The following is a 26,180-nucleotide window of genomic DNA, read 5'->3' as shown; positions in this document are numbered from 1 at the left end:
AGTAACTCGCCCCAGAACTTTAACAATCATGCAGTGTTTCCACAGCCGTTCATGACTTCTAGAACCTCTTGTTCAATCATGATCACCGGTTCCCCCTCTTCTCCATTCGGAAGATCCAGCCTGACTCTTTCTGAAACAAACGCATCGTCAATCAGCTCCTCCGGATTTGGCATCCCTCCAGCGCTCGAGCCCGTAACCTTCCTCACCCACGAGCCCGTCATGTCCGGAGGATCCCCCGGAGGACGCCCTTGGTCCACGAAATCATCCATGGCCGTATCGTGCTCGCCGACACCCAAAACCCTAGAAACGCCCTTTTCGCTCTCCATTTTTTTTCGCTCTCCATCTTATACTTAGTGTGTATGTCTTCTTAAGAATGTGGTTCAATGTGGAATGTCGAAATAACTCAATTATTATAATATAATAGATTAACTATAACATTTTTTCTCTATCCTAGCATTTACTCTTTGACATATCTTTCTCTATAATATGTTTTATAACTTTAACTCTGCGATATGCTTTGTTTATATTATGTGTTATATCGGTTCTAATTGTTCCTTCATGTTTTGTGCAGTAAAATTTGATATCTCACATTTTTTTCAAATTTATATCTAACCTGTAAAATATACATTCTTCTTTTCAGTTATTCTGTTTTGCAAGACCCCAAAAATATAGGATATTCCCAAAAAAGTGTCAAATTTTTATTTCCTAAAACTAGAAATATCATGTGTATCGTGTCTTCTATTACACGTTTGTTTCTATCTCTTCTTTACCATTATTTGTTCTTTATTTAGATTTTTCATCTATCCTACAATGGTTTACATCTAAGTCAAATGTGTTATATGGAGATCGAGTGACAATGACGATTGGAAATTCATTGTTGACGAAGAAAAGCGTAGTAGAGTGCTAATATTGGAGACTAATACTCTTTTGGAACAACTGAAGATCATGAGGTTTGGAGGATTGTGAAATGGACCCCCATATTTTTATTGCTAAGTTCAGTTATATACCAAGTGATATGGTCAACTAGAGAGGAAATCCCCCAGTTATTATCGCCAATGATCGGCAAATCACAAATTTTATGCATTATGCAAAGAGGGTTCTTCCACATGCGTGAGTGTTACATATTTTTTTTTTTTTTTGAAAGAATGTTAAATTTATTCAAATCAAAAAAGGCCTTTATACAACATGTGTGACTTGTTTTGAGCTTTTTCTAAAAGACTCTAATGAAAATATAAAGATTTCAGTCTGTCACTACCCCCTGGTACTGGTAGCAAACCAGGTTGTTAGTGCATTGGTAAGGTGTCGGCTCCCTCCTATTCGCAGAGATGATATCCTGTTCCTCACTCCCTTGTCAATAAATCTGAGCAGAGAAGCCGAGGTTTGGTAAGCTTCTCCATGTTTCCTTCCATTCCTCTCTCTCCATATAGTATGAATTGAGCATTGAAAGGCATATCGAAGAAGAAACAATTCCGTATTATTCCTTCCACTGTCAGCCAAAAGATCCAGTATACTGCTCCAGTCCTCTGTATAGCTTAACCCCAATAGTATAGCCGTTAATCCCCTCCAAATCTGCTTAGAATATGAACAGCTGAAGAACAAATGTTCTCGTGTTTCCAGATGGCCCGAACATAAGATGCAGTGAGCATCCGACTGCGGGCTAAATCTTTGGACTCTTACACCTGTGGCCAAGCGGTCATGGACTGCTATCCATGTGACAACAGAGTATCTAGGAGTGGCTCCTCGGAACCAGATAGCACTGTACCAATTAACTCGTGGCGACTGCATTCTTGTCAGCTGCCATGTTTGTTGAGTGTTGAACTTTTGCTTAAATAAGTCGCCAACTCCCTTCCAGAGCCTGATGTCAGTGTCTGAATTCAGCCCCTGCAATCGCAGTTTCAGAATCTCATTCTCAATATCAATCCTATTAGCAACTCTATGCCTGCGACTTCGATACCTTTGAACAGCAAACTCAACAGTAGCAGTTATAGGTATACCCAGGTCTATACATTTCACTGCTACTAGTGACCATCAAAAGAAAAGAGAGAATATTGATTGAACAAGGAGACGTGTGAGTCAAGTAATATTGAAGATAATGGTTTTCCCAAAATAAATCATGAAGAATTTGTCAAAGCTTCTAAGAGGTATGATGAAGTCAAGAGAAAAGACCATGTTGCGCATGATGCTATGATTGTGGTGTTCCTGGTTTAAGTTGTGAAACCAAAGAAGACATGCAAAATAATGACCGATTTTGGTTAGCTAATTGTGTGAATAGAGAGAAATTTCTTAGAAGCAAAAGTATTTTGAAGACAACTATGACAATTTCTATAGTTAAGAATAACTCTGACTACAGAGTTTTCAAATGTATGATAAGATGGCGGCATCTATGCTGTAAAGATAGCGTCAAGAATGTTTATCTAGGTCTACATATTAGTGTGGTAGGACATATGTGTGTTCCTTCGAAGAAAATAAAATTTGGCAAAACAACTTCCGCAAAAACAATCGAGAATCTGATAATGCAAATTACGAAGATGTCCTGGAAGGGCCAAAACCGAATGAGATTATTAAGTCTATGCGCTTGAATCATAATTGTGATCTCTCTTATTCCCAAACTTATAAATCTCTTGAGTTTGTAATTTCAGCTGTTACAGAATGCTAGAATTTTTTTTCTAAAATAATAAAAATACTCGCACTTGCTTTTTTTGAAACACTTGCTTAAAAGTCTAATTATGGCATGCATACTCACTACGGAACTGATTTGATGGGGGATTTTTTTTTTTCATTTTGGACATTCAGTGAGAGTTCTACAATTTCATGCAAAGGGTTGATGGAACATTTTTGAAAAGTAAATACAAAATAGTTTTATTTGTAGCTACAGCTGTAGATGATAACTCTAATTGTATATGTATCTGATTGCATTTGGGGTTGTAAATTCAGAGAATGACATTTTATCGGAGTGGTTCCTAAGATAGGTGAACTTTGTTATTGCTGATGATAAAAGCTCAGCATTTGTGTCAAATAGACATTTCTCATTTGCTAAAGCGCATAGTAAATTTTACCCGCAACCTATACATGAAATTTTCATCACCATCTATCGAAAAATGTTGAACAATGTTCTGTTCACACATCAGGCCACTAAATGCAAGTTCATGGTTATGAAATTTGTTGGTTTGGTTTTGGCTTAAGTGTTGAGGATTTCAAGCTGGTTTACCGGGGTCCCTATTTTGCGATTAATGACATATTTTCTTGCTAAGAAGAATTTATTGGTGGGATCACCAGGCTTAATTCTGTTTTGATCCTCCTCCTCCTCTTCTGAGGAGAGGATTACATCATCATAACTTCTTCCTAGGGAATTAGTTGTCTCCTCAGACTCGTTTAAAAATTCCCACCAAAACTAACCGTACCTAGAGAGAGAGAGAGAGAGCACCCTAAATTAAAAAGGAAATGCTTTGCTAAATTTCAGGAGCTCCAAAAATGGAATTACGTAGTTGTTCATCGCTACCTTGTATGATGATCATTTTCTCCATTTTCAGGTAAAGCAAACCCATTTTTCTCCAAAAAGTTAAAAGTTTTCCTGTTTTGTTTCGCCTTCCGATCTCTTATCTTTCTTTCTTTCTTTCTCGGGTTCCCATCTCCCTCAAATTGGGAACCTGAAAATCGATTCCTCAACTTCACAATCATTCCTTCAGGTAAAGAAAAAACCTTTTGCCTCCTTCTCTTGCAACCTACGGCACCTAACCTAATTTTATATGTTTCATCCTTCAGAATGGGTCTAAAGCTCTCAAGAGGGCCTGGAAAAGAGAAATCAGGTCTAGAACTAAGGCCTCACATTCTGACTTACCTAACCACAAATTCTTACCTACGTAACTTGGTGTCCAAGAAACGAAGACGGTTAACCATGGGTGGATATGATCTCGACATGTCTTACATCTCTGACAAATTGTTGGCTATGTCCTTTCCCGCTGAACGAATGAGAGCAGTGTATAGAAACCCTCTTTGGCAAGTCAAGTCCGTGCTTGATATGCGACATCATAATCACTACAAGGTCAATAAGACAATATAATCAATCATTACCGTTTATATAAACCGATTAACCAAATCTTGTTTTGGTCAGGTCTACAACCTATGCATAGAAGAATGTTACGATCCAGAAAACTTTTACGGCCGCGTGGAGAGATTCCCATTTGATGACAACCATGTCCCAACTCTTAAAATGATCCAACTTTTCTGCGAAAGTGTTCATTCTTGGCTCTCTTTAGATCCCAAAAACATCGCAGTGGTGCACTGCATGGTATTCTACGAATAAAAAATTCGACCCCGTTGTTGAACCATATCAGATCTCATCTAATGTAACTTTTGCAGGCAGGAAAAGGCAGAACAGGACTAATGGTGTCAGCATACCTTGTCTACGGTGGAATGGCAGCTGAGGAAGCTCTAGAGATGTATGCAAGCAGAAGAACCACAAACAATAATGGAGTAAGTCCTCTACGAATAGAGAAAGCTTCTCTTAATAAAGCAAAAACATTAATCTCTTCCTTGACAGGTCTCGATACCAAGCCAGCGTCGTTATGTGAAATACTGGTCACATTTACTCTCGTTTGGTAAAAGAATTGGAAACAGACCTCCCGAGGTTAAATTACCTCAAGAACATAGCAGAGAGTTGCTAAGAATTAGACTTTACGATACCGTCAATGTTGATTCCGTCTTCTTTGTGGTCTCAGAACTTCAGGAGGTAAAAATAACTACATATTGTTCCACTGCAGACTCTGTCTCTGCTTGACGTATACATTTTGATGCATTGTAGACTATGTTTCTTCTTGCAATATACATTTTTGGACGCATTGTAAAATTTGTTTATACTTGATAAATACATTTTGATGCATATTAGACTCTGTTTCTGCTTGAAATGTTCATTCTGGATGAATTATAAACTGTGTTTCTGCTTGAAATATACATTTTGATGTAAAGCTGACTCTATTTTGTACTTCATTTATATACTTTAATGCATGATATATAGGTTCTGATGCATTGTAGATTTATAGACTCTGTTTCTGCTTGATATAAACATTTAATTTGATGCATCACAAACTCGGTTTCTTCGTGTTATACACACTTTAGTCCAATGCTGATTCTGTTTCTGATGTTAGGTTCCGAATGAGATGTATCCACCATCTGTAGAACTTTCAAGAGGTTGTTGTAGACAATTCAAGAAAGGCTACTGTAGAAGCTTGAGTCCACGTTATTATATATCTCATTCCCATATGAACTGTGATTCCGAAGAAGATGAGGTGCTAACAAAAAGAAAAGAACCGCGTCTTGTTGTTCAAATGGATACAGAGAGTTCCATCATCGACGAGAAAACATGTCTTGACTTCTACTTTGACAAACCTGTCAGGGTAAGTAACAAAGATAATTCTTTCGGGCAATGTTTGATAAGATCTTTGATAAGTATATGGTTCTTGGATAGGTGAGTGGAGACATACGCATCACATTCTATCAGAAAATGATTGGAAGCCGTCTCTTTTATACTTGCTTCAACACAGCCTTTATAACCAATGGCTTGCTTCAGGTAAACTTCTCCAAAGCATCCAAGCCAGTTTTGTTCTCCTTGAACATGCTTATCAGTCTCCGTTTTTATTTATTCAGTTTTCCATAGGAGAGCTAGATAAAGTTGGTGGTAATGGAAGATCAATATCTGGTCCTGACTTTAGCTTGGAGTTGCTTTTTACTCCAGCTAGTTCCAAATCAGGAAAGCTTCTTTCCCGAGATGACCTGTGTCTCCCTTGAGGCCTCTGTTTTCAGCTCCTTCAAACCCGAGTCGTTGAAGCCAAAAAGAGTTATGAATACTCAGCTGATGCTACAAACACCTCCATTGCTTACACCGGCATTTCTCCTGTACAAAAGCAGAGGCAAATGAGAAATCTTGAAACACTAGCAGCAAGTAGCTAATGCAAATGGCACATAACATATAGTTTTCTCAACAATCTTTGTTTCTTTGGGTAGCAGGTACCGTAATTTTGGTAAATGATAGACATTAATGTAATATTGTTACTATCTTGCCATCCATTTTTCACTAGGATGGTCTGTTTCCAGTTTAATATTACTGAATAAATTTATCATTTCCCCCACCAGATATTCTGCCAAGAGTTATGGAAACGGTTTATAGTATCGACTACAACTTTCACTTTAAAATGTCTTCATCCTGTCTGTGAATTTAACAGAAGGGAAAAGCATGAGAAGAGAACTATTTTTGGTCATGAATCTTGTTCTTTGAAATCACCTCAAAAGATATGCCATTGTCGTAGAGTCTCTTCTGGATATCAGTTGAACCAAACACACTGATGGTGTGAAGGATACTAGAGATCCCTCTCTATCAAGTCTGTAATATTCTCATATTCCACTTATGGAAACATGTATAAATGTATAGCTTCTGGGGCATCAGTCGTCTCTGTATATATTGATGTAGTAGCCACTCTTCATAAAGATATATTGAACAATACCTTTATATGGTATCAGAGCAGCCATAAAGTTTTTCTTCCCCGCCTCTTTCTCTTTTCTTTTCACTCGATCTATCAATCTTCTTCCTCCTAATCCTCTGTTTCTTCTGTTACAATGTCCACCACAACTGCTGAGACCATTGATGCCACACCTAACGCTCTCCTCCATATTAACATGTCCAATGTTACCAAACTCTCTTCCAACAACTTTCTCATGTGGAGTATCCAGATCCAAGCTCTACTTGATGGCTATGGGCTCTCGGGTCATCTTGATGGCTCCACACCACCGCCGGCTCCTACTGTCACCTCCGATGGAATTACCACACCAAATCCGACTTTCACCACTTGGACACGTCAAGATCGTCTGATCTTCAGTGGGCTCATTGGTGCAATTATGCCTACTATTCAACCTATTGTTTCCACTGCCAAAACGTCTGCTGATATCTGGTCCACTCTCGCGTCAACATACGCCAAACCGACAAGGGGCCATATCCAGCAGATCAAACTTCAAATCAAAGGTTGGACAAAAGGTACAAAGACCATTGATGAGTATCTTCAAGGATTTGTTACAAGATCCGACCAACTAGCGCTTCTAGGGAAACCTATTGAACATGAGGATCAGGTTGAATACATCCTTGGTGGTCTCCCGGAAGAGTACAAGTCAATTTCGGATCAGCTGGAGGGCCGCGACATCACGCCTGCAGTTACAGAGATCCATGAGAAACTTCTCAACAAAGAAGCTAAGGTCCTTACATCCTTGAAGGAAACTGTAGCTATACCTGTCACTGCCAATGTTGCTGCTACACAGACGCAAAGTCATCGCTACAATCAGAACCAACGCACACCTAACCCCAATCCACAGTGGAACCGCAATCAACAGACAAAGAACTTCTACAACAACAACCGATATCAAAAGGGGTCTCAAGGCGGGTACCAGGGGCGCTGTCAACTTTGTGGGACTCAGGGTCATAGTGCGCGCAGGTGTCCTCAACTTGGGGGTCACGGTTCTTCTTCTAGCAGTGCTACTGTCAACAACGCATATCCTCCATGGCAGCCACGTGCAAACCTGGCTCTTGGCTCCACTCAACAGAACAACTCGTGGTTTCTTGACAGCGGTGCAACTCATCATATGACGAATTATCTTGATAACCTTGCCTTACACACACCATACAATGGCAACGATGCAGTCCTTATAGGCGATGGCTCTCCTCTCCCCATAACGCACACTGGTTCACTATCCTTTCCTTCTTCCTGTAAACCCTTATCTTTAAACAACGTTCTCTGTGTTCCAAACTTTCACAAGAACCTAATCTCAGTCTATCGCTTGTGTAATGCTAACAAAGTTTCCGTTGAATTTTTTCCTCCTCACTTTCAGGTGAAGGATCTATCCTCGGGTGCCCTATTGCTCCACGGCATAACCAAGAATGAGTTATATGAGTGGCCAGCCTCACCCACCACCCTTCAATCCTTCTTCGCTTCCACAAAATCTAAACCTTCTCTCAAATACTGGCATGATCGTTTGGGCCATCCTTCTTTATCTACTTTAAAAGCTACTGTTTAAAAGTTTTCTATTCCAGTGTTGCATTCTTCTTCGCAGTCTTCGCTGTGCCCAGACTGTTCTATTAATAAATCCCATAAACTACCTTTTTCTCAAACATCAATCACCTCAAACAAACCTCTTGAACACATATTCTCTGATGTCTGGATGTCTCCTGTGATTTCTGTTGATAACTACAGATATTATGTAGTCTTGGTCGACCACTTCACACGATACTCGTGGCTCTATCCGTCGAAAACAAAGTCACAAGTTCGGGATGTCTTCACTGCCTTCAAAGCTCTGGTGGAGAGCAAGTTCAATCTCAAAATTGGCACTTTATACTCTGACAATGGTGGAGAGTACATGGCGTTAAAATCCTTTCTCTCCGCTGCCGGAATATCTCATCTGACATCTCCTCCGCACACACCAGAACACAATGGAGTATCAGAACGAAAACATCGCCATGTCGTTGAAACCGGACTCTCTCTCCTTTCTCATGAGAGAGTACTGGACTTATGCGTTTTCAGCCGCAATCTATCTCATCAATCGTCTCCCAACTCCGGTTCTGAATATGACGTCTCCCTTCTCCAAGCTTTTTGGGACAAGCCCCAACTATGACAAACTAAAGATATTTGGTTGTTTATGCTTTCCTTGGCTTCGACCCTACAACAATCACAAGATTGAGAACCGTTCTACCCCATGTGTGTTCTTGGGCTACTCCACCACCCAGAGTGCTTATCTGTGTCTTCAACAAAGCTCAGGCAGGATCTATGTCTCCAGACATGTTCAATTTGATGAACAAGTTTACCCCTTTCTTCAATCTTCTCCTCTCCAGTCAAACTCCGAACCTCAATCCACTAGACAAATCGAACCCTTGCACTCTCTCATCCCTCTCAGACCGCCGCGAGTTAACTCAACCTTGCCATCTCTAGGGAACCCGAGGATAGCTTCTCTACCGCCGGTGACGTTGGAGGATTCTGTCGACGGACTCGTTGATAGCGATACACAACCTGATATGACTTCTAACTCTAATCCTATTTCTTCTGATCCACAAACCCAAACATGCCCAATTCCTCAAGCCCATACCCGAGATACTTCCTCTCACAGCCCAGAAACATCCAACACCCAAAACAATAATCCTCAGGCCCAAACACAAAACCAAAACACAAATTCCCTTGGCCCACTCGAAAACACAATCACACAACCCTCGTCGTCTTCCTCTCTTCCCTAAGAACAACAACTGATACTAGAAAACCACCATCCTATGACCACCCGAAGAAAGAACAACATCTCCAAACCGAAATCAAAGCTAAACCTCTCTGCCAAATTAACCCACACCTACCCTCTTGAGCCCAGAACCGTGAACCAAGCGTTCCTTGACAAGAGATGGAGAGGCTCGATGTCAACCGAATTAGATTCGTTTGCTCGCAACCAGACGTTTGAGCTCGTACCTAGGCAACCATATCACAACATTATAGGTTGTCGCTGGACTTATACTAACAAGTTTTTCGCAGATGGTTGTCATCGCTGTTGTAAATCCCATCTAGTAGCTAAAGGCTACACTCAACAGTATGGGCGTGATTACACAACTACCTTTAGTCCAGTGATCAAGGCGACAACGATACGTTTGATTCTTGATGTTGCAGTATAACGGTCATGGCCCATACAACAGTTAGATGTGAATAATGCCTTCCTCCAAGGCACTCTAAAGGAAGAAGTCTACATGGAGCAGCCACCGGGGTTCGTTGATCCAGACAAACCGACACATGTTTGCCGACTTCGGAAAGCAGTTTACGGTCTGAAACAAGCGCCACGTGCCTGGTACAATGAACTTCAAACCTTCCTTCTCAGTCTTGGTTTCAAAAACTCACTGGCAGACGCCTCTTTGTTTGTCTGCAACAATGGGAACGAACTGGTTTATCTCCTGGTGTATGTCGACGACATTCTCATCACCGGGAACAGTAAGGCCGCGATCATACGGATTCTTTCCCTCCTAGCGGCACGGTTTTCAGTCAAACACCCGGAGGAACTCAATTATTTTCTAGGTATTGAGGCTCGCCGTACCAACAATGGTCTCCATCTCTCACAACGGAGATACATTCACCAGTACAAGATGGAAGATGCCAATCCAGTTAGCACTCCCATGGCGTCTGCTCCAAAGCTCACTTTAACCTTAGGCATTGCGCTATCTGATCCGAAGGAGTTTGGGAAGCTTATTGGTAGTTTTCAGTACCTGCAGTTCAGTCGTCTTGATATCGCATATGCTGTTAACAGACTCTCCCAGTTCATGCATCGTCTCACAGACCTTCATTGGCAAGTAGCAAAACGGATTTTGAGGTATCTTGCAGCTACACCCTCTCACGGCATCTAATTCTCTGTGTGCAATGTTCTCAGTCTACACGCCTTCTCTGATGCTGACTGGGCAGGAGACGCAGATGATTACGTCTCTACAAATGCGCACATTGTATACCTCGGCAAGTCACCTGTTTCTTGTACAGCAAAGAAGCAATCTGGCGTTGCACGCTCTAGTACAGAAGTTGAATACAGATTAGTCACAAACGCATCAGCTGAAATCAGATGGATTTGCAACTTTCTGAGTGAACTGGGTATCAAGCTGACTTCTCCTTCTGTCATCTATTGCAATAATCTTGGTGTTCCTGTGCGCTAATCCGGTGTTTCACTCACGTATGAAACATGTGGCTCTCGACTATCATTTCAATTCAACATGGGATGCTAAGAGTGGCTCATGCTAACACAAAGGAACAGCTGGCTGACGCTCTCATAATACCACTCCCGCGCCAACACTATACAGAGTTAAGAATCAAGATTGGAGTGTCTGAACCCCCTCCATCTTGAGGGGGCGTGTGAAAGATACTAGAGATCACTCTCTATCAAGTCTGTAATATTCTCATATTCCACTTATGGAAACATGTATAAATGTATAGCTCCTAGGGCATCAGTCGTCTCTGTATATATTGATGTAGTAGCCACTCTTCATAAAGATATATTGAACAATACCTTTATAGATGGGTGTGTCGTTAGTAGGTTATGTTTTAACCCGATTATCTGACTGCAAGTGCAAAGTGTCAAATCTCAAAGATCTCTAGAAACACAAGAAATATAAAGAACAAATTTTTTTATTAGCTTTTGAAACTACTCAAAACTAAAGCTCTCAATGTTTCACTCTTAGATCTTATGAAACACCTCTCTATTAGACCTATATTTATATGAAAGACAATTCCCTTTAACATGTAGGATATGGAAAACACAAACCTAACCTAAGTAGAAATTTCTTTTTCCTATTTCTAGGTTTCCTTATTGTGTTTATCTTAACATATTAAACATCTAATAATATGTTAAGTTTCCACAAGCTTGGAATTATCCAACATTCACCCCCTTAATTCCAACTTGAATTAGGGAGATCAATTTTTTGAACTCCGATTAAGCTCCTCATTTGCTTGAACATAATCCTTGCTAATGGATTGGTAAGGATGTCGGCCTTCTGCTCAACACCCGACACATGCTCCACTTCGATCTGCTCGTTCTCCACATACTCACGGATGAAGTGATACTTCTTGAGTACATGCTTACTCCTTCCATGGAAAACTGGATTCTTCGTTAGAGCAATGGCTGATTTGTTGTCGATCCTAAGCTTGACCTTCTCGCCTTCTTTGCTTAGTATCTCACTCAACAATTCCTTGGTCCATATAGCTTGCTTCGCTGCTTCTGTTGCTGCCATGAATTCTGCTTCGCATAATGACAATTCAACCATCTGCTGCTTCTGCGATGTCCAAGTGATTAGTGATGAACCGTAGTAGAATGCATGTCCTGACGTGCTCCTCCCGTCATCGAGATCAATGTTGTGACTGCTGTCACTATAACCAACGACACTCATTAACCCATCTCTCTTGAAGAACAAACCATAGTTTGCTGTTCCTTTCACATACCACAGTATAGGCTTGATGGCTTGTCCGTGAGAATCTCTCGTATTGTGCATGTATCCGCTAAGAACACCTACTGCGTAACACAGGCCAGGTCTTGTGTGAAGCAGATACCTCAAACATCCTATGATTCTTCTGAACTCGGTAGCATCTATCTCTCGTTCATCTTCAGCTTTTGAGATCTTCAAATTCGCCTCCATTGGAATTTGAGTTGCGTTACACGCTTCCATCTTCGTGTCATACAGGATTCCTTGAGCATCCCTTTCTTGTTTTATTCTGATTTCGTCTGCTCCTTGAATCACCTATATGCCAAGGTAGTACGTTAGCTTACCTAGATCTGACATCTCGAACTTCTTAGACATCTCCTCCTTGAATTGCCTAATCACCTGAAGCGAAGTTCCTCTCACAAATAGATCATCAACGTAGATGGCTATGATCAAGACGTCTCCACCTTCAGTCTTGCGGTACACTGATGGTTCCTTCGTGCACTTCTCAAATCTCATCTCCTTGTGAACCTGATCGAGTTTTACATTCCATGCCCTGGGTGCCTAGTGTAACCCATACAAAGCCTTGTGTAACACATACACTCGATCCTCTTCTCTTTTCTTTTCAGAACCAGTCGGTCTATCTACAAGCTCCCATACCTTGTTTCTTGTGAAAGATTTCAACTCGCCTGTCATAGCTTCAATCCAATTTTCTTCACAAACTAGATTGAGTTCATCTGAGGCTAACTCTCCTCCTCTATCGGCGCATCCTAGATGGAACATAGCTGAGGAAACCTCTCCTCCTCAATCGGTGCAACCTAGATTGAACTTAGGTGAGGCAAACTCTCATCCTCTATCGGTGTGAAATCTTTTGAACCGATAGAATGCCTCACGATTATCTGCTTGCATTGGTGGTGCGATTCGTCCACACAAATCTCCAAGCAATAATCTCAATGGCTTTGATGTACAAACCATGGCCTTAGTCGGGAATGAATCTCTGATTTGCTTCCCTGCGAAACATGTGTCACACACGGCTTCTCCGTGTGTTACACTCGATAACGAGTGTCTAATCTGCTTCTCTGCTAGACATGCGTTACACACGCCTTCTTCGTGTGTTACACTCTACATTCCGACGATCATCTCCTTCCTCCTCATCGACCAAACCTGGTAGTTTGTCGATGACAACATTAGACAATGGATGGATGTTAATCCAAAGTCTTTGATGCGTGGCGCAGCTGTAGTCACGTCGGCCATCTACTTTCGTGATCTCTCCTTGTGTCGCCATGATTTAAGCTTCATCTTAAGCTTAGATTCGAGTCTCCAACTTGAGGCTCTTTAAGGATGGTAATGGCCCAACTTGGCTCTAATACCAATTCAAATCTCAAAGATCTCTAGAAACACAAGAATTATAAAGAACAACTTTTCTTTTTTTTGTTTCTTTTTTGGCAGCAAACGGTTATTCTATTACTCAAACTTGAGGTGGTCTGGGTAACCAGACCGGAATAGAATAACCAATAAAACATAAAGATCTATGAAAAGAATGTGCATTCCTAGCTAACGAATCTTCAATCTCATTATGCGCTCTTGGAAAGTAGCTGATCTTGAAGTCGGAAAAACACAACCAAAGAGTTTGAATGATTTCTAGCTCAGTTGAGAAGTTGGGCCAAGCTTGTGGTTGTTCTAACATTGCAATCAGATCCTTGCAGTCTATCCCAAACCTCTGACAGGTCGAGTTTTGTATCATGCTCTCCATTGCCCATTGTAGCGCTCCCAGTTTCGAGTGTAAAGCTGTATCCCGTCTCCTTAAATTCCTTGACCCCATGAGTTGAATCTTCCCCATTGTATCCTTCCAAACCCATCCCATACCACTAAACTGAGCTGTGGAGGTCCATGAGCCATCCACCATATAAATATTATCCAAGCGTAAGGCTTGTGTTTCTTCAGCAATCTGTACCTGTGATGGAACCGACACTGTGTCTCTTGCATTGTACCAAGCTTGGCACTCGCTCTCTGCATACCTGACTAGTTCCAAAGGGTCTCTGCCTGTGCCTCTGAACACCTTATCGTTCCTAGCTTTCCAGATGTACCAAATTATCCAAGGATAAGGGTCTCTGTCATCTTCTGGCACCACTATACTATTCTTTCTCCAAAAAAGATAGTCCATATTAGCATAAATACTTGGTACAAGGAAGATTTGAGGGCTCGACGGTGTTGATGATAACTCTCATGCTTGTAAGGCTGGGGGACACTCAAAGATCGCATGAGTCACAGTCTCTTCTGGCGCTCCACATCTTGGGCAATAATTATCACAACGTATATTGCAGCGTACCAGATTCCTTGTTACTGCTACCTGTCCTGAGATTAATTGCCATATAAGATGGCAAATCTTTTGTGGCGCATTCACCTTCCAAGCGAAGGCTTGAAGTTTGGTTATGCTAGGTTGTAAAACTTCTATATCCTCCTCATCTCTCATCAAATTTGTAGACCCAATATCCTGACTTGACAGTATATTGTCCATTCTTTGTGTAACTCCAGCAAAATGTATCACGTCGATGGATAGGGCTTATGGCCAGACTCTGAATCATCGAAATATCCTCTTGAGCTACAAATTGTTCCAGTAATCGAGCATCCCACACCTTTAAATCCGGATCGATAAGACTACTAACGGTCATCTTTGGGTTTACTGCTGGGGCCAGGGCGCGAGCCGGCCTTGCTGGCGTCTAAGGGATCCAAGGATCCTCCCACACATTAATTTCATACCCTGAATGCACTTTGTTTCTGAGGCCCATGAGTAATAGCTTCCTTGTGGTAATAATGCTCGTTCATACATACGATGGGGTGTCTAATGTGCCAATTCGCAATGGCGAACTCAGACGATAATATCTCCCCCAAAGAACTCTCGCCACTAGTGAATCCGGAAATTGAACAAGTCGCCAAAGCTGTTTAGCTAGAAGAGCTAGATTAAATTCATGGATCATACGGAAGCCAATTCCTCCCTCCTCTCGAGGTGCACACATCTTTTCCCATTTTACCCAATTGATTCCTCTTTTTGGTGGGTTTGAGCTCCACCAGAATTGTGCAATGGCACTTGCTAGGTTCTCACATATCTCTAATGAGAGCAGGAAGCTAGACATTACATAAGTCGGGACATCTAGCAAGATAGATTTAATCAGAACCTCATTTCCTCCCTTAGACAGCCATCTACCAGTCCAGCCATTCACTCTGTGTAGGAGCTTCTCCTTTAGAAAAGCAAAAAGTTTACACTTTGACCCACTGATGTCTTCTGGGATTCCTAAGTAGGAGCCCATTCCGCCTTCGTTTTGGATACCAAGTGTATCTTTGATCTGTTGTCTATCATTCGCTGGAATCCTTTTACCAAAGAGTAATGAGGATTTATCAAAATTAATACATTGACCTGATGCTTTCCCATATTTCCTGACTACTTTCATAACTTCTTCACATTCAAGGGGCTCCGCCTTACAGAAGAAAAGGCTATCATCAGCAAAGAGAAGGTGTGATACCGAGGGGTTAGCGCGTGCGACTCGCATCCCCGTTATCTTCTCTTGATTCTCTGCTTAATTAAGAAGGCTAACGAGCGCTTCCGTGCATAGAATAAATATGAAAGAAGACAAAAGATCTCCTTGCTGTAAACCTCTCCCAGGGACAATGTTCCCCCTTGGTTCTCCATTCATGAGGACTTTATACTTGACCGTGGTGATGCATCTCATAATCCAATCAATCCATATTTCTGAAAAATCCATCTTTCTCATGACTGCCTCAATGAATGACCACTCCATCCTATCGTATGCTTTGCTTATATAAGTTTTTATGGCCATTCGTTTAACCCGTCCTCCTGGTTTAGTTATCAAAGCGTGAAACATCTCCTGAGCTATCATGATATTATCTGTAATCTGTCGACAAGCAACAAAAGCTGACTGGGTCTCAGATATACGCTGTGGGAGAACCTTCTTCAATCTTTGGCATAAGACCTTAGATATTATCTTATATCTGACATTGCATAGACTGATAGGTCTAAACTTTTTCATCTCATTTGGCTACGTTGTCTTAGGAATTAAACAGATGTTCGTGTCATTTAAGCCATGTGCCATTGTTCCGTCAAAAAGGAACTGATTAACCATACGAGTTAAATCATCTTTGACAATATCCCAAAAGTTCTGGTAGAAGAGAGCTGTCATTACATCCGGTCCTGGGGCTTTCTCTGGGTGCATAGCAAACAACGCTAATTTTACCTCCCATTCAGTTACTGGAGTAGTGAGGCCTTCATTTATTGCCCCAGTGATCGTAGGTGATATCTCCGACAGCACATCAGCTATATCTTCTGGGTTGGAAGACTCAAATATTTGTCGAAAGTAACTAGTAGAAATGGCTACCAATCCTTCCTCATCTTCCACCACATTCCCATTTTCATCTAAGAGTTGTGTTATCCTATTCCTTGCTCTTCTCTGCTTCACCAACGCATGGAAATATTTTGAGTTCCTATCCGCTTTCCTTAACCAGAGAACCCTACTTTTCTGTCTCCAAATCATCACTTCTGCCTTAAGAGCAGTAGATAATTCCTTCAAAGCATCTGCTATTTCCTCAGATGTAGCATCATCATTCGAGTATAGATCCTCCACCTTTTCTTTAAGCTCTCCCACTAGCTTCTCCGAATTCACATTGTTTTGTCTCCTCCATTGACTTAAAGCTCTTCTACAACTAGCAATGTGTTCCATTATGTTCGCTCCAGGAGGCAAATCCTCTGATTTCCATCCCTCCACGATGACTTGCCTTAGTTCCTCATTATCCAACCACCGTTTGTCAAATTAAAAAAAAAAAAATTTCTCCTCACTGGCTTTGTTAGAATCTCTGCTAGGACCGGACGATGATCCGAGCCCCAAAGCCTGAGGTACCTGACAGCCGAATGAGGGAACTTTTTATGCCAATCCTCATTCCCCACTGTTCTATCCAATCGACATCTAACCATTGTCCTTCCTGATCTTTTCCCTACCCATGACAACATATTTCCAGTAAATGGGAACTCCAGCATGCCACAATCACTCAACATTTGCTTGAAAGGCAAGAAAGAACTGTCAGACCGCCTTCTACCTCCTTCCTTTTCACTATGATCAGTTATTTCATTAAAATCACCTATCATGAACCAAGGTCCATTTCGTGTTGTTGAGAAACGCGTAAGACGTTCCCCAACCTGATCCCTGCGTTCAAAAACAAAGTCTCCATAAACAAATGTCATAAAGACTTTTATTCCATCAATGACTGCCTCAATGTCAATCATTCTATTATTCGAAAATAAAACATTAACTTGAAACTCATCCATAAAAAATAAAGCTAAACCTCCGCTAAGGCCAAGTGGCTCAACGGTAAATAAATGATCAAATCCTAAGTCGACCTGGATGTTTTGCAACAGCAGCCTCCTATTCTTCGCCTCAGAAAGAAACACAAGTCCTAGACGATGCTTCTGACACATCTCTGTAAGGCATCGAACTGTGAGGTTGTTTCCAATCCCTCGACAATTCCAACTGAGTGTCCATCACCTTTGGACACACCTTTGGATACACTACCTCTTTGCTTCTTCGAACTCTGGTAATGTTTCCTTGACATGCTCTAGTCTCTAGCCATATGAGCTCCTTGAGACGAAGAGAAAGACTTTCGAGGAGATCCCTGACGAAGAATCTCAATTTTTTTGCTCTGAAGGCCCAATGGGACATTCGCTTTAGTACCTTGCCGACTGCTCTTCAACACTTTAGTATTAGGCTCTGAGGTCGCAGGCCCCGTCGTTTCCATGCTCACAGCCTGCTGCGCCTCACTCTCTTCCATCTCTTTGAGGTCTATACCAAGTAAATCCTCATCTAGCACTTCACACTCCATCATTCCATCATCCTGATTATCCTCGATATCCATATCATTCAGAGCACCAATAATCTGATTGTCTCCAGCAACGGTTACCGGTTCGTGGTCACTAAGGGTCGTGAAAGAGAGAGAACGAGTAAGCTCTTTTTCCCACTTTGTGACATTCTCCTCCATGTCATGGTCAATACGGGATGGCGTTACAATAGTACTAGCCAATCTCTTAGCGCCTCTAGCGCTGTTACCCTCTCCCGACCTCGCACTTTGATGCTCAGTCATCCCATGTAAACCATTGTTACTTGTGCCAGAAGATTGTTCATATGGAACAATCTGACAATAGCTTGTTGCTGATGACGCTGAGGGTTGTGACGTTGTACCTAGACGCTTAGTAGTCTCAGCTTTCTCCCGCCAAGTCTGCTTCTGATTACGGTCATAAGGACCCTTAGAAGCTCACGAGCCACCATATCTGTTACTCCGATTAAGATCGTTGTGGCATCGCATGATCCTATCTGAATGTGTTGCACGTAGATCACCAGAATGATGCGTCCTCTGTGCATACTTCCTATCATCCTCACCATACCCTGAAGGAGCAACGTGTCAGGAAGAAGACTCCATACGTTGTACGTAAGGTTGGCGCTCGTGTGCATTTGGCCGCTGCTCGCTGTGAAAGTTATGGCGCTGAGCCATATCCTGTGGAGCTTGCATCCTCTTAAAGATACCAGGACGCTCTGTTTGAGGCTGAAGTCGCGACCGCACATCCAAAGAAGGACAATGATCCTTTTCATGTGTAAGCATACCACATGTAGAGCAGTGTTTAAATAGCTTCTCATACTTGATCTCGATAGTGACCTCATCTCCATCCTTCGACTCCACTTTCCTTGAGAATTTGAGAGGCCTTCGAGAATCCACATCAACGAGCATACGGCCCTCAGCTACTTCCAAAGTATCAACATGAACATGGCCTAATCTTGTACCAATTTTTCTAAGATTTTTATCCGTCCAAAGATGCAAAGGTATACCAATCACTTGAACCATAAAAGGGACGATCCACGGGTAATCATCATGAACAATGGGTTCCCATTGCACCAGCACAAACTTACAAAAGTTGAAAAGAAAGGGACCCTGTCGAAGAACAGAGTTGAAATCCTCTTTCGAAGTAAAATTGAGAAGAAACTTCCCATTGCCCAAGTCATTGGCCGTAATGCGATCTTCCATACCCCATTGTGATGGCATCTTCTAAAGTAGCTTCTCGACGTTTTGTTTCTTTGGGTTGAGCACCTTCCCAATAAGCGATAAGCTACACTCGCTAGCGATAAGCTAAACTCGCTAGCGATCAGCGTATCATCCTGATCCGTCAGTTTGATCGGCGCATCGTCATCCTCGTAAAGGATACCCTTCCTTTTATGTCCGCCATGTGGCTAGAAAGTGGTCTGTAAGATGACCCCATACGAAGATATGGAGATAAGATCACAGCTCCAAAGAGGTCCGTGATTCAGCTTGGATTAACGCAGGTGATCAGATGTGATCAGATGTGATCAGAGATAGGGATCAGGGGCGCAGCTGTGATTTCTGGTGATCCCCACGTCAAAGAACGTGATGATCAGATGGAAATCAAACCTTCGAAGGAAACTTCAATCTAGTGGGTTCTACAACCGTATTCAAACCATCAAAACGAAGAAGCGATGCGGCAACATGGAAGCTTGGACGATACGGCAATGGAGAATCTTTTCAGGAACACGTGAGAGCGCTTCGAACACAGGGAGTGTCGGATAGTCTCCCCTGCGTTGATGCAGAGCCCGCCGAGTGCAGGATCTACGTCAGGACGATCTGGATTGAAATCACCTTTCTCATCACCTCTAGAGCGGCTAGGGCTTCTTTTTCCTTATTCTGATTAACACTTAACAACTTTTCTTATTAGATTTAGAAACTACTCAACTAAAGCTCTCAATGTTTCACTCTTAGATCTTATGGAACACTCTCCATTAGACATATATTTATATGAAAGACAATTCCCTTTAACATGTGGGATATGGAAAACACAAACCTAATCTAAATAGAAACTTCTTTTTCCTATTTCTAGGTTTCCTTATTGTGTTTCTCTTAACATATTAAACATTTAATAATATGTTAAGTTTCGACGAGCTTGGAATTATCCAACAAAGTGAAGTTGATGAGATACAATGTGGAGAAGAAATTAAATGACATGGCCTTAGATCAAAATAATGGTTTCAAACGTTTATCTTTATCTAATGTTTTGTTTAGTGGAAGGGTTTAGTGGATGTGTTAGTTGCCCTTGCCCATGCATGTTTCCGTAGTAGTTAGTTTGTTTCTTTAGTTTGGTATTTAAGCATGAGTTGGAAAGAGAATGAATAAGAAAAAAATATTATGGTAACTTGTTTTGTTTTATATAATTTGTTCTTTCACAAACTCTCTTAGGTTTGAGTAGGGACTTTAATTGGCAAAATCAAACTTGTGTTTTGAGGTAACAAAGGAGTTATTTTTTTAACATGTGTATGACGTATACAATGAAGATGTGGTGGTGTGCTTGATAGATCAATAAATTTGAAATTTCATCAAAAAAAACTACTATCAAAGTACTATTTTAGATTTTTTTTTTTTTTATGATTTTAGAAAGAGGAAAAATGCTATTAAATAATCTTCTAAAATTAGGTTTTGCTTAGGATTTTAGAAAAGTAAAATTACTATCAAATAATTATCAGTTACTATTTAAATCATTACTATCATTACTATTTTTACAACTCGTTTTTAAAATTAAATAATCTTTAATATTTTTTTTTAGGAATTTAGAAAATTAAAATTACTATCAAATAATCTTATACAAATATCTCTTTATTTAGGATTTCATAAATTACTATGAAATGACTATATCAAATTACAATTAAATAATTTTAAATTTAATTTTTTAATTTAGTTTTTCTTAATGTCATTACTATTTTTACAATTCGTTTTTGTTAATTAAACAATTTAAATATTTTTTTATGAGTTAGAAAAAAGAAAAATTACTATCAAATATTCTTTTATAATTTCTTTTGCTTAAGGTATTAGAAAGCGAAAATTAAAATCACATAATCTTGTACAAATATCTTTTTAGGATACATAATTTAATAAAATATTTATAATTAGTTTTTAACACATGTTACAATTTCAAAGTTTCTATTGACATGTATTACGATCATGTTAATTAGCTATTTTGAAGAACAAGACTTTATATAATAAGATCTCTTATTTAGGATTTTATAAAAATAAAATTACTATCAGATGACTATATTTAATGACTAATAAATTATTTTAAATTTACTATTTTATTTCATTTTTATTAATGTCAATACTATTTTACAATTCGTTTTTGTTAATTAAATAATTTTAATATTTTTTGTTTATAATTTAGAAAAACGAAAACTACTATCAAATACTCTTTTACAATTTTTCATTTAAGATTTTAGAAAATGAAAATTACAATCACATAATCTTGTACATTATCTTTTGTTTTAACACATGTCACAATGTTAAAAAATTATATAATAAGATCTGTATACATTTTTAGAGCATTTTCTCTGAGGTTAGCCAACTTCTGTAATAAGACCAAGCTTTATATAATAAGATCAATATACATTTTTGGAGCATTTTCTCCGGGGTTAGCCAGTTTCTGTAATGTTAAAGCAAGATGTGTTCAAGGAAAATTAAATCTGGAAAAGTGTCACCTAGGTTTGTTTATCATGTAATTGACGGGATGCTAAGCATGAGTATGAATTTGATAAGCTTTGTGTTGATTAGCCTAATGCATGAGTATTGTAATTACCCTACGTGGTTTGTAATGTATTATAAGCTTGTAGCTGTGTTGGCAGCTCAATAGTCTTATAATTTTAGTTTCAATCGAGACAATTTATATAAACGTCTTTTATGGTAAATGATCATACAAGTTTAATTTCAACCAGGACATTTTTCCAAAACATCAAATGTAAAAGACCTTACAGCCAAATTGCTCGAGCTGTGCAAAAGTTTCTTAACATTTACACCAAAAAAAAAAAAAAAAAATTGCTCGAGCTGCGCAAAAGTTTCAATCAAATATATATGTTCTTGTACTGTTAGAAATGTATGTACAGTGGTGATAAAATTTATTGATATTATAAATTTTGATCTCCAATAAAAAATGCATAAGAGTTTACATTTCTTTCCTGCTGCTGAATTTATATAAACTAAAGTTCCTTTTGACTGAAGAAGACCCCTTTAAAGTAATGAACCTGACCAACAATTACATTGTAAAACTTAAATAAGCTTTAGTATCCAACCCCACCTTCTGGTATAAGATATAAAAACTTTTTGAGAGCCGTTGTTCTGTACATTAGAAGATTCAAAGGCCAGTGATGATTTTCATTATGAGAACTCTGTTTTTTTGTTAAGACATCTGAACAACTTGGGAAAGATTAGCTAACTAATCTACCTTAATTCTTTCTTTCTTTTTAACCTATTGGTTAGGTGTTTTCTAACACTAACAGATTTGATTGATCTCTCTGTCAGACAGGTGACAAAGTTAAAACAAATGGAGGAGGTGACAGAGCTAAATATGTCTTTTTCACTTTCTCTCTCTTTGTGCGGTTGTGTTTTTGCAGCTTCCCTTGCCTCTCTTTCAGAAGAAGACTCAACCAAAAAAAAAAGTTTCCTTTTCCTTTTAATAATTTTGTCATGTGATTTTTTTTCTTTTCTCTTTCCCACCTTTTTTAATCTTTGTTCTTTGTTCTTCTGTCTGCAATCCCATTTCATCTTTTTTGGCCTCATGAGGGGTTGAACAATTAATCTCTAAAAATGGGTTGCATCAGCTCCAAGAACGTCTCATATTTAGGGGACCAGAGTGCCTCACCGGTCCAAGACAGGGAAAACACCCCTGGACCGGACTTGTCCTCCACGAACCAGCACCATCGAGTCTTTGTTGATCATTCATTGGAGGCGAGTCACAATATTAACAGACGGTCAAGGAAATCGAAAAGATTGGGCGGTTCTGATTCAAGGGTTGGTAAGAGCCTGCTTTCCGGGCTGTCTCATAGGAACATAGAAGCTGAGCATGCGGCTGCTGGTTGGCCATCTTGGCTTTGCGAGGTTGCGTCTGAGGCTGTTCATGGGTGGGTTCCTCTTAAGGCAGAGGCGTTCCAGAAGTTGGAGAAGGTTAACATTATGTTTCTTGTGAGGGAAGGTACCACTAAAACATTTATTAAAAAGGATTGATGTGATTATTTTTGGGTTGTAGATTGGACAAGGAACATATAGTAGCGTTTTTCGAGCACGGGAAGTAGAAACCGGGAAAATGGTGGCTTTGAAGAAGGTAAAGTTTGATAATCTTCAACCAGAGAGCATTAGGTTTATGGCAAGAGAGATTTTGATTCTACGCAAACTCAATCATCCCAACATCATGAAACTTGAGGGTATTATCACGTCTCGTGCGTCGAGCAGCATTTATCTTGTTTTCGAGTATATGGAACATGATCTTGCCGGTTTGTCCTCAAATCCGGACATCAGATTCACCGAGTCACAGGTACTAAACCTGAAATATGTGGAAACCAATAAATTTTTCTGTCCTTTTTTCTCTGACATTGTATATAGCTTTTGAGATTCTTTCTTTTGATTCTTGTATACAAGATCAAATGTTACATGCAGCAACTACTTTTGGGACTAGAGCATTGTCATATGCGAGGCGTAATACATAGAGACATTAAGGCATCAAACATTTTGGTCAATAACAAAGGAGTTTTAAAACTTGGAGACTTTGGGCTAGCAAATGTTGTTACAGCTAAGAACAAACACCAATTGACAAGCCGTGTAGTGACTTTATGGTATAGAGCTCCTGAGCTTCTCATGGGATCTACTAGTTATGGAGTATCAATTGATTTATGGAGTGTGGGATGTGTTTTTGCTGAAATCCTCATGGGAAAACCAATCCTAAAAGGCAGAACCGAGGTAATATTACAAATATCTTGCACATGAAAACGATGCTTCTAAAATAATTTGTTTTATTGCTGATTTTTTTCTTTAAACTATGTTTTTGGTTTGTAGATTGAACAATTACATAAAATCTACAAGCTTTGTGGATCTCCAGCGGATAGTTTCTGGAAAAAGACTAGGCTTCCGCACGCAACTTCCTTCAGGCCTCAACATACTTATGAAGCCACACTTAGAGAACGATGCAAAGACTTATCAACAACTGGTGTTCTTCTGTTAGAAACTTTACTCTCTATGGAAGCATATAAGCGTGGGACTGCTTCATCTGCACTTAACTCTGAGGTGAGGAAGAATTTCAGTTTCCCCTTGCTCCTTTTCTTTCTACCTCTCAATTCTTTTTTCTGGTTTCCTATGACTCTTAGTATTTCTTGACGAGGCCTTATTCGTGTGATCCTTCTTCATTGCCTAAATACCCACCAAACAAAGAGATGGACGCTAAAAATCGAGACGATATGCGCAGGTCAGAGTTCTTCTCTTTACTTGTATCCATTTCGTTTCAAAGTAATTAAAGCCAAAATACCTACATTGGAGGACTCTGGTCTTGTTCTAGGGAAGATTATGTTTTAATAAATATATATGTTTTTCAGGAAAAGAGCAAACCTCAAGCTTAGAGAATCTGGAGTTGGCAGGAAACACAAAAGACCACATAGAGAAGAACAAGATCCAAAGAGTTACGCTAAGCTGCCAATAAGACAGGTTTTGGCTGTTACACTATATCTAAAACTCCTCTTTCAGCTTAGTTCCTTAAGTCTCAAGTAAGCGTTTTGCCTTGCAGGACACGTTTGAGGACAAGAACATAACAAATGAGGGTCCTCGAGCCACTACAACAACACATGGAAATTACTACAAACTCTCTGACCTCCCAATGACGACAGGGCCGGCCAGTGGTTTTTCGTGGGCTGTGAAAAGACGAAAAGATCCTGATAATATCTCCACTCTTACCTACTATCAACCAAGCTCAAGGAGCCAATTGAGCGAAACAAGTGCCGCTTTTGCCAAGAACACTTTTGGTTTGAACCTCAAACCCGAAAATGAATCAGTTTATGAGATTCAGGGAGACAACGATGATCAGATTATGGAGGAGTTACCCAGTGGTAAACGACGCGGATCACTTGATGGGTCTGGTTTGGATTTCAGCCAAAGAGAGGAGGATTCTTCATTAAAGAAGAACTTAGTAAGTAATCTTTTGATCATATGCAATTTTATGTATGTGTTTGAAGTTAAATGCTTGTGATTATTGTTGTTGCTCCAGGAGCATCTACAGTTCGGAAAACAGAGCATATCAGGACCGCTGATATTTAAATCAGGCAAGATCGACGAAATTTTGCAAAGGAACGAAAGTAATATCCGGCAAGCGGTCCGAAAATCCCACTTCAAAATGGGTAAATAAATTAATAACTCAAGACTAAACCGAAAATAACCAGATGGTTTTGTAATTTATAAAACCACTTCTTTTTTTCCTTTCTCTTTGGCAGAACAAGATGACAGATAAACCGGAAACTCAGAATTATCGAGAAGCAAAATTCCACATTTCATCGTTGTTAGAAAAGGAGAAAAAAATATATGCAATAATCGGAAATTTTATGAAACCGATTAATAATGTTTCTGAGCCTAATCTATGAGTGACCAACCTATGAAGGTTGCTAAACCAATGATAAGCATTCCCAGTTAGTACAAATGTAGTTTGTCGTACTTTTGCATCGTCATTGAACACTCTTTGATCATGAAAATAGTCATCATAAGGTGGAAATTCCATTCAATTGCATTTGGAGTACCATCATAAGGTGGAAACTCCATCTTTTATGGTGGCACCACACGCATGTCTGAACTGCTGCCTCCACCATCTTTGGTATCATAACTATCTCCCCAACCAACTCCTCCTTGAACCCGAATACTTGCGTGAGATCCACTTGCGATTATGTTAACAGAATTATGTTATATGTCACTCATCTTTGGTATCATAACAGATCCACTTGCGTGAGATCTCTCAAAATTATGTTATTTGCATGACTGGCAATATACTTGCGTGAGATCCACTTGATATACGACCCAATTTTATATGTCACTCATTTAAAGCCTAAGAGAATGCAAGGTATTTTCCAAATCTCTCAAAAAAATTTAAAAATATTTTAATTTTTCTTATTCTTTCAGTTGAGCAACTCATTACCAGTAAAGACATTTCTCATGTTAATCTGTTTCATTTGGTTATGAATCTCTCCTCTCTTATTGTTTAATAATTTGTTAACTAAAATAAAGATGAGAACATGTGTTAGAGATTTGTGATGAGGATGGCCTTCAAAAATATTCAAAAATACATAAACATTAAGCTTTCCTCGTAACAATTAGG

At 39.8% G+C, this 26,180-nt stretch overlaps 3 protein-coding genes across 4 annotated transcripts; 2 read left to right on the top strand and 1 right to left on the bottom strand.

Moving 5' to 3' along the window:
• The first annotated feature begins 3,541 nt into the window (after positions 1 to 3,541).
• Positions 3,542 to 6,043, top strand: LOC106319858 (phosphatidylinositol 3,4,5-trisphosphate 3-phosphatase and dual-specificity protein phosphatase PTEN-like). 2 transcript variants are annotated; one of them, XM_013758259.1, is made up of 8 exons: positions 3,542 to 3,686; positions 3,763 to 4,042; positions 4,112 to 4,288; positions 4,360 to 4,473; positions 4,541 to 4,729; positions 5,145 to 5,393; positions 5,465 to 5,566; positions 5,644 to 6,043. In XM_013758259.1, the coding sequence occupies exons 2-8, from the start codon at positions 3,764 to 3,766 to the stop codon at positions 5,782 to 5,784; spliced, it is 1,251 nt and encodes a 416-aa protein (XP_013613713.1). In that variant the 5' UTR covers positions 3,542 to 3,686; position 3,763; the 3' UTR covers positions 5,785 to 6,043. The 2 variants fall into 2 exon arrangements, with proteins under 2 accessions (XP_013613713.1, XP_013613714.1); XM_013758260.1 differs by lacking the exon at positions 3,542 to 3,686 and having other exon boundaries at positions 3,727 to 4,042.
• An 11,535-nt stretch (positions 6,044 to 17,578) lies between these two features.
• On the bottom strand, positions 17,579 to 19,054 carry LOC106319859. Its single transcript, XM_013758261.1, has 2 exons — positions 18,446 to 19,054; positions 17,579 to 18,262 (listed from the first exon to the last, which is right to left on the bottom strand). Exons 1-2 carry the CDS (start codon positions 19,052 to 19,054, stop codon positions 17,579 to 17,581), a joined length of 1,293 nt encoding a protein of 430 aa, XP_013613715.1.
• A 3,504-nt stretch (positions 19,055 to 22,558) lies between these two features.
• Positions 22,559 to 25,746, top strand: LOC106319857 (probable serine/threonine-protein kinase At1g54610). Its single transcript, XM_013758258.1, has 9 exons — positions 22,559 to 23,002; positions 23,085 to 23,369; positions 23,474 to 23,791; positions 23,888 to 24,115; positions 24,196 to 24,293; positions 24,421 to 24,529; positions 24,609 to 25,007; positions 25,086 to 25,215; positions 25,309 to 25,746. Exons 1-9 carry the CDS (start codon positions 22,646 to 22,648, stop codon positions 25,323 to 25,325), a joined length of 1,941 nt encoding a protein of 646 aa, XP_013613712.1. The 5' UTR covers positions 22,559 to 22,645; the 3' UTR covers positions 25,326 to 25,746.
• The last annotated feature ends 434 nt before the right edge of the window (positions 25,747 to 26,180 follow it).

This window comes from Brassica oleracea, unplaced genomic scaffold (assembly GCF_000695525.1).
Source record: "Brassica oleracea var. oleracea cultivar TO1000 unplaced genomic scaffold, BOL UnpScaffold00667, whole genome shotgun sequence".
Taxonomy (NCBI): Eukaryota; Viridiplantae; Streptophyta; class Magnoliopsida; order Brassicales; family Brassicaceae; genus Brassica; species Brassica oleracea.
Note: the sequence above shows the minus strand (reverse complement) of the source record. Positions and strands in the feature narration are given on the sequence as shown.

What these genes read in the sequence shown, in the direction of transcription:
- LOC106319858 (XM_013758259.1), top strand. Translation starts at nt 3,764, where the DNA reads ATGGGTCTAAAGCTCTCAAGAGGGCCTGGAAAAGAGAAATCAGGTCTA. An exon ending in GAACCACAAACAATAATGGA is followed by an intron (nt 4,474 to 4,540) that starts GTAAGTCCTCTA and finishes CTTCCTTGACAG; the next exon opens with GTCTCGATACCAAGCCAGCG. An exon ending in ACTTTGACAAACCTGTCAGG is followed by an intron (nt 5,394 to 5,464) that starts GTAAGTAACAAA and finishes GTTCTTGGATAG; the next exon opens with GTGAGTGGAGACATACGCAT.
- LOC106319859 (XM_013758261.1), bottom strand. Translation starts at nt 19,054, where the DNA reads ATGCCATCACAATGGGGTATGGAAGATCGCATTACGGCCAATGACTTG. An exon ending in CACACGAGCGCCAACCTTAC is followed by an intron (nt 18,263 to 18,445) that starts GTACAACGTATG and finishes TGAGCTTCTAAG; the next exon opens with GGTCCTTATGACCGTAATCA.
- LOC106319857 (XM_013758258.1), top strand. Translation starts at nt 22,646, where the DNA reads ATGGGTTGCATCAGCTCCAAGAACGTCTCATATTTAGGGGACCAGAGT. An exon ending in CGTTCCAGAAGTTGGAGAAG is followed by an intron (nt 23,003 to 23,084) that starts GTTAACATTATG and finishes TTTGGGTTGTAG; the next exon opens with ATTGGACAAGGAACATATAG. An exon ending in AATCGAGACGATATGCGCAG is followed by an intron (nt 24,294 to 24,420) that starts GTCAGAGTTCTT and finishes TATGTTTTTCAG; the next exon opens with GAAAAGAGCAAACCTCAAGC.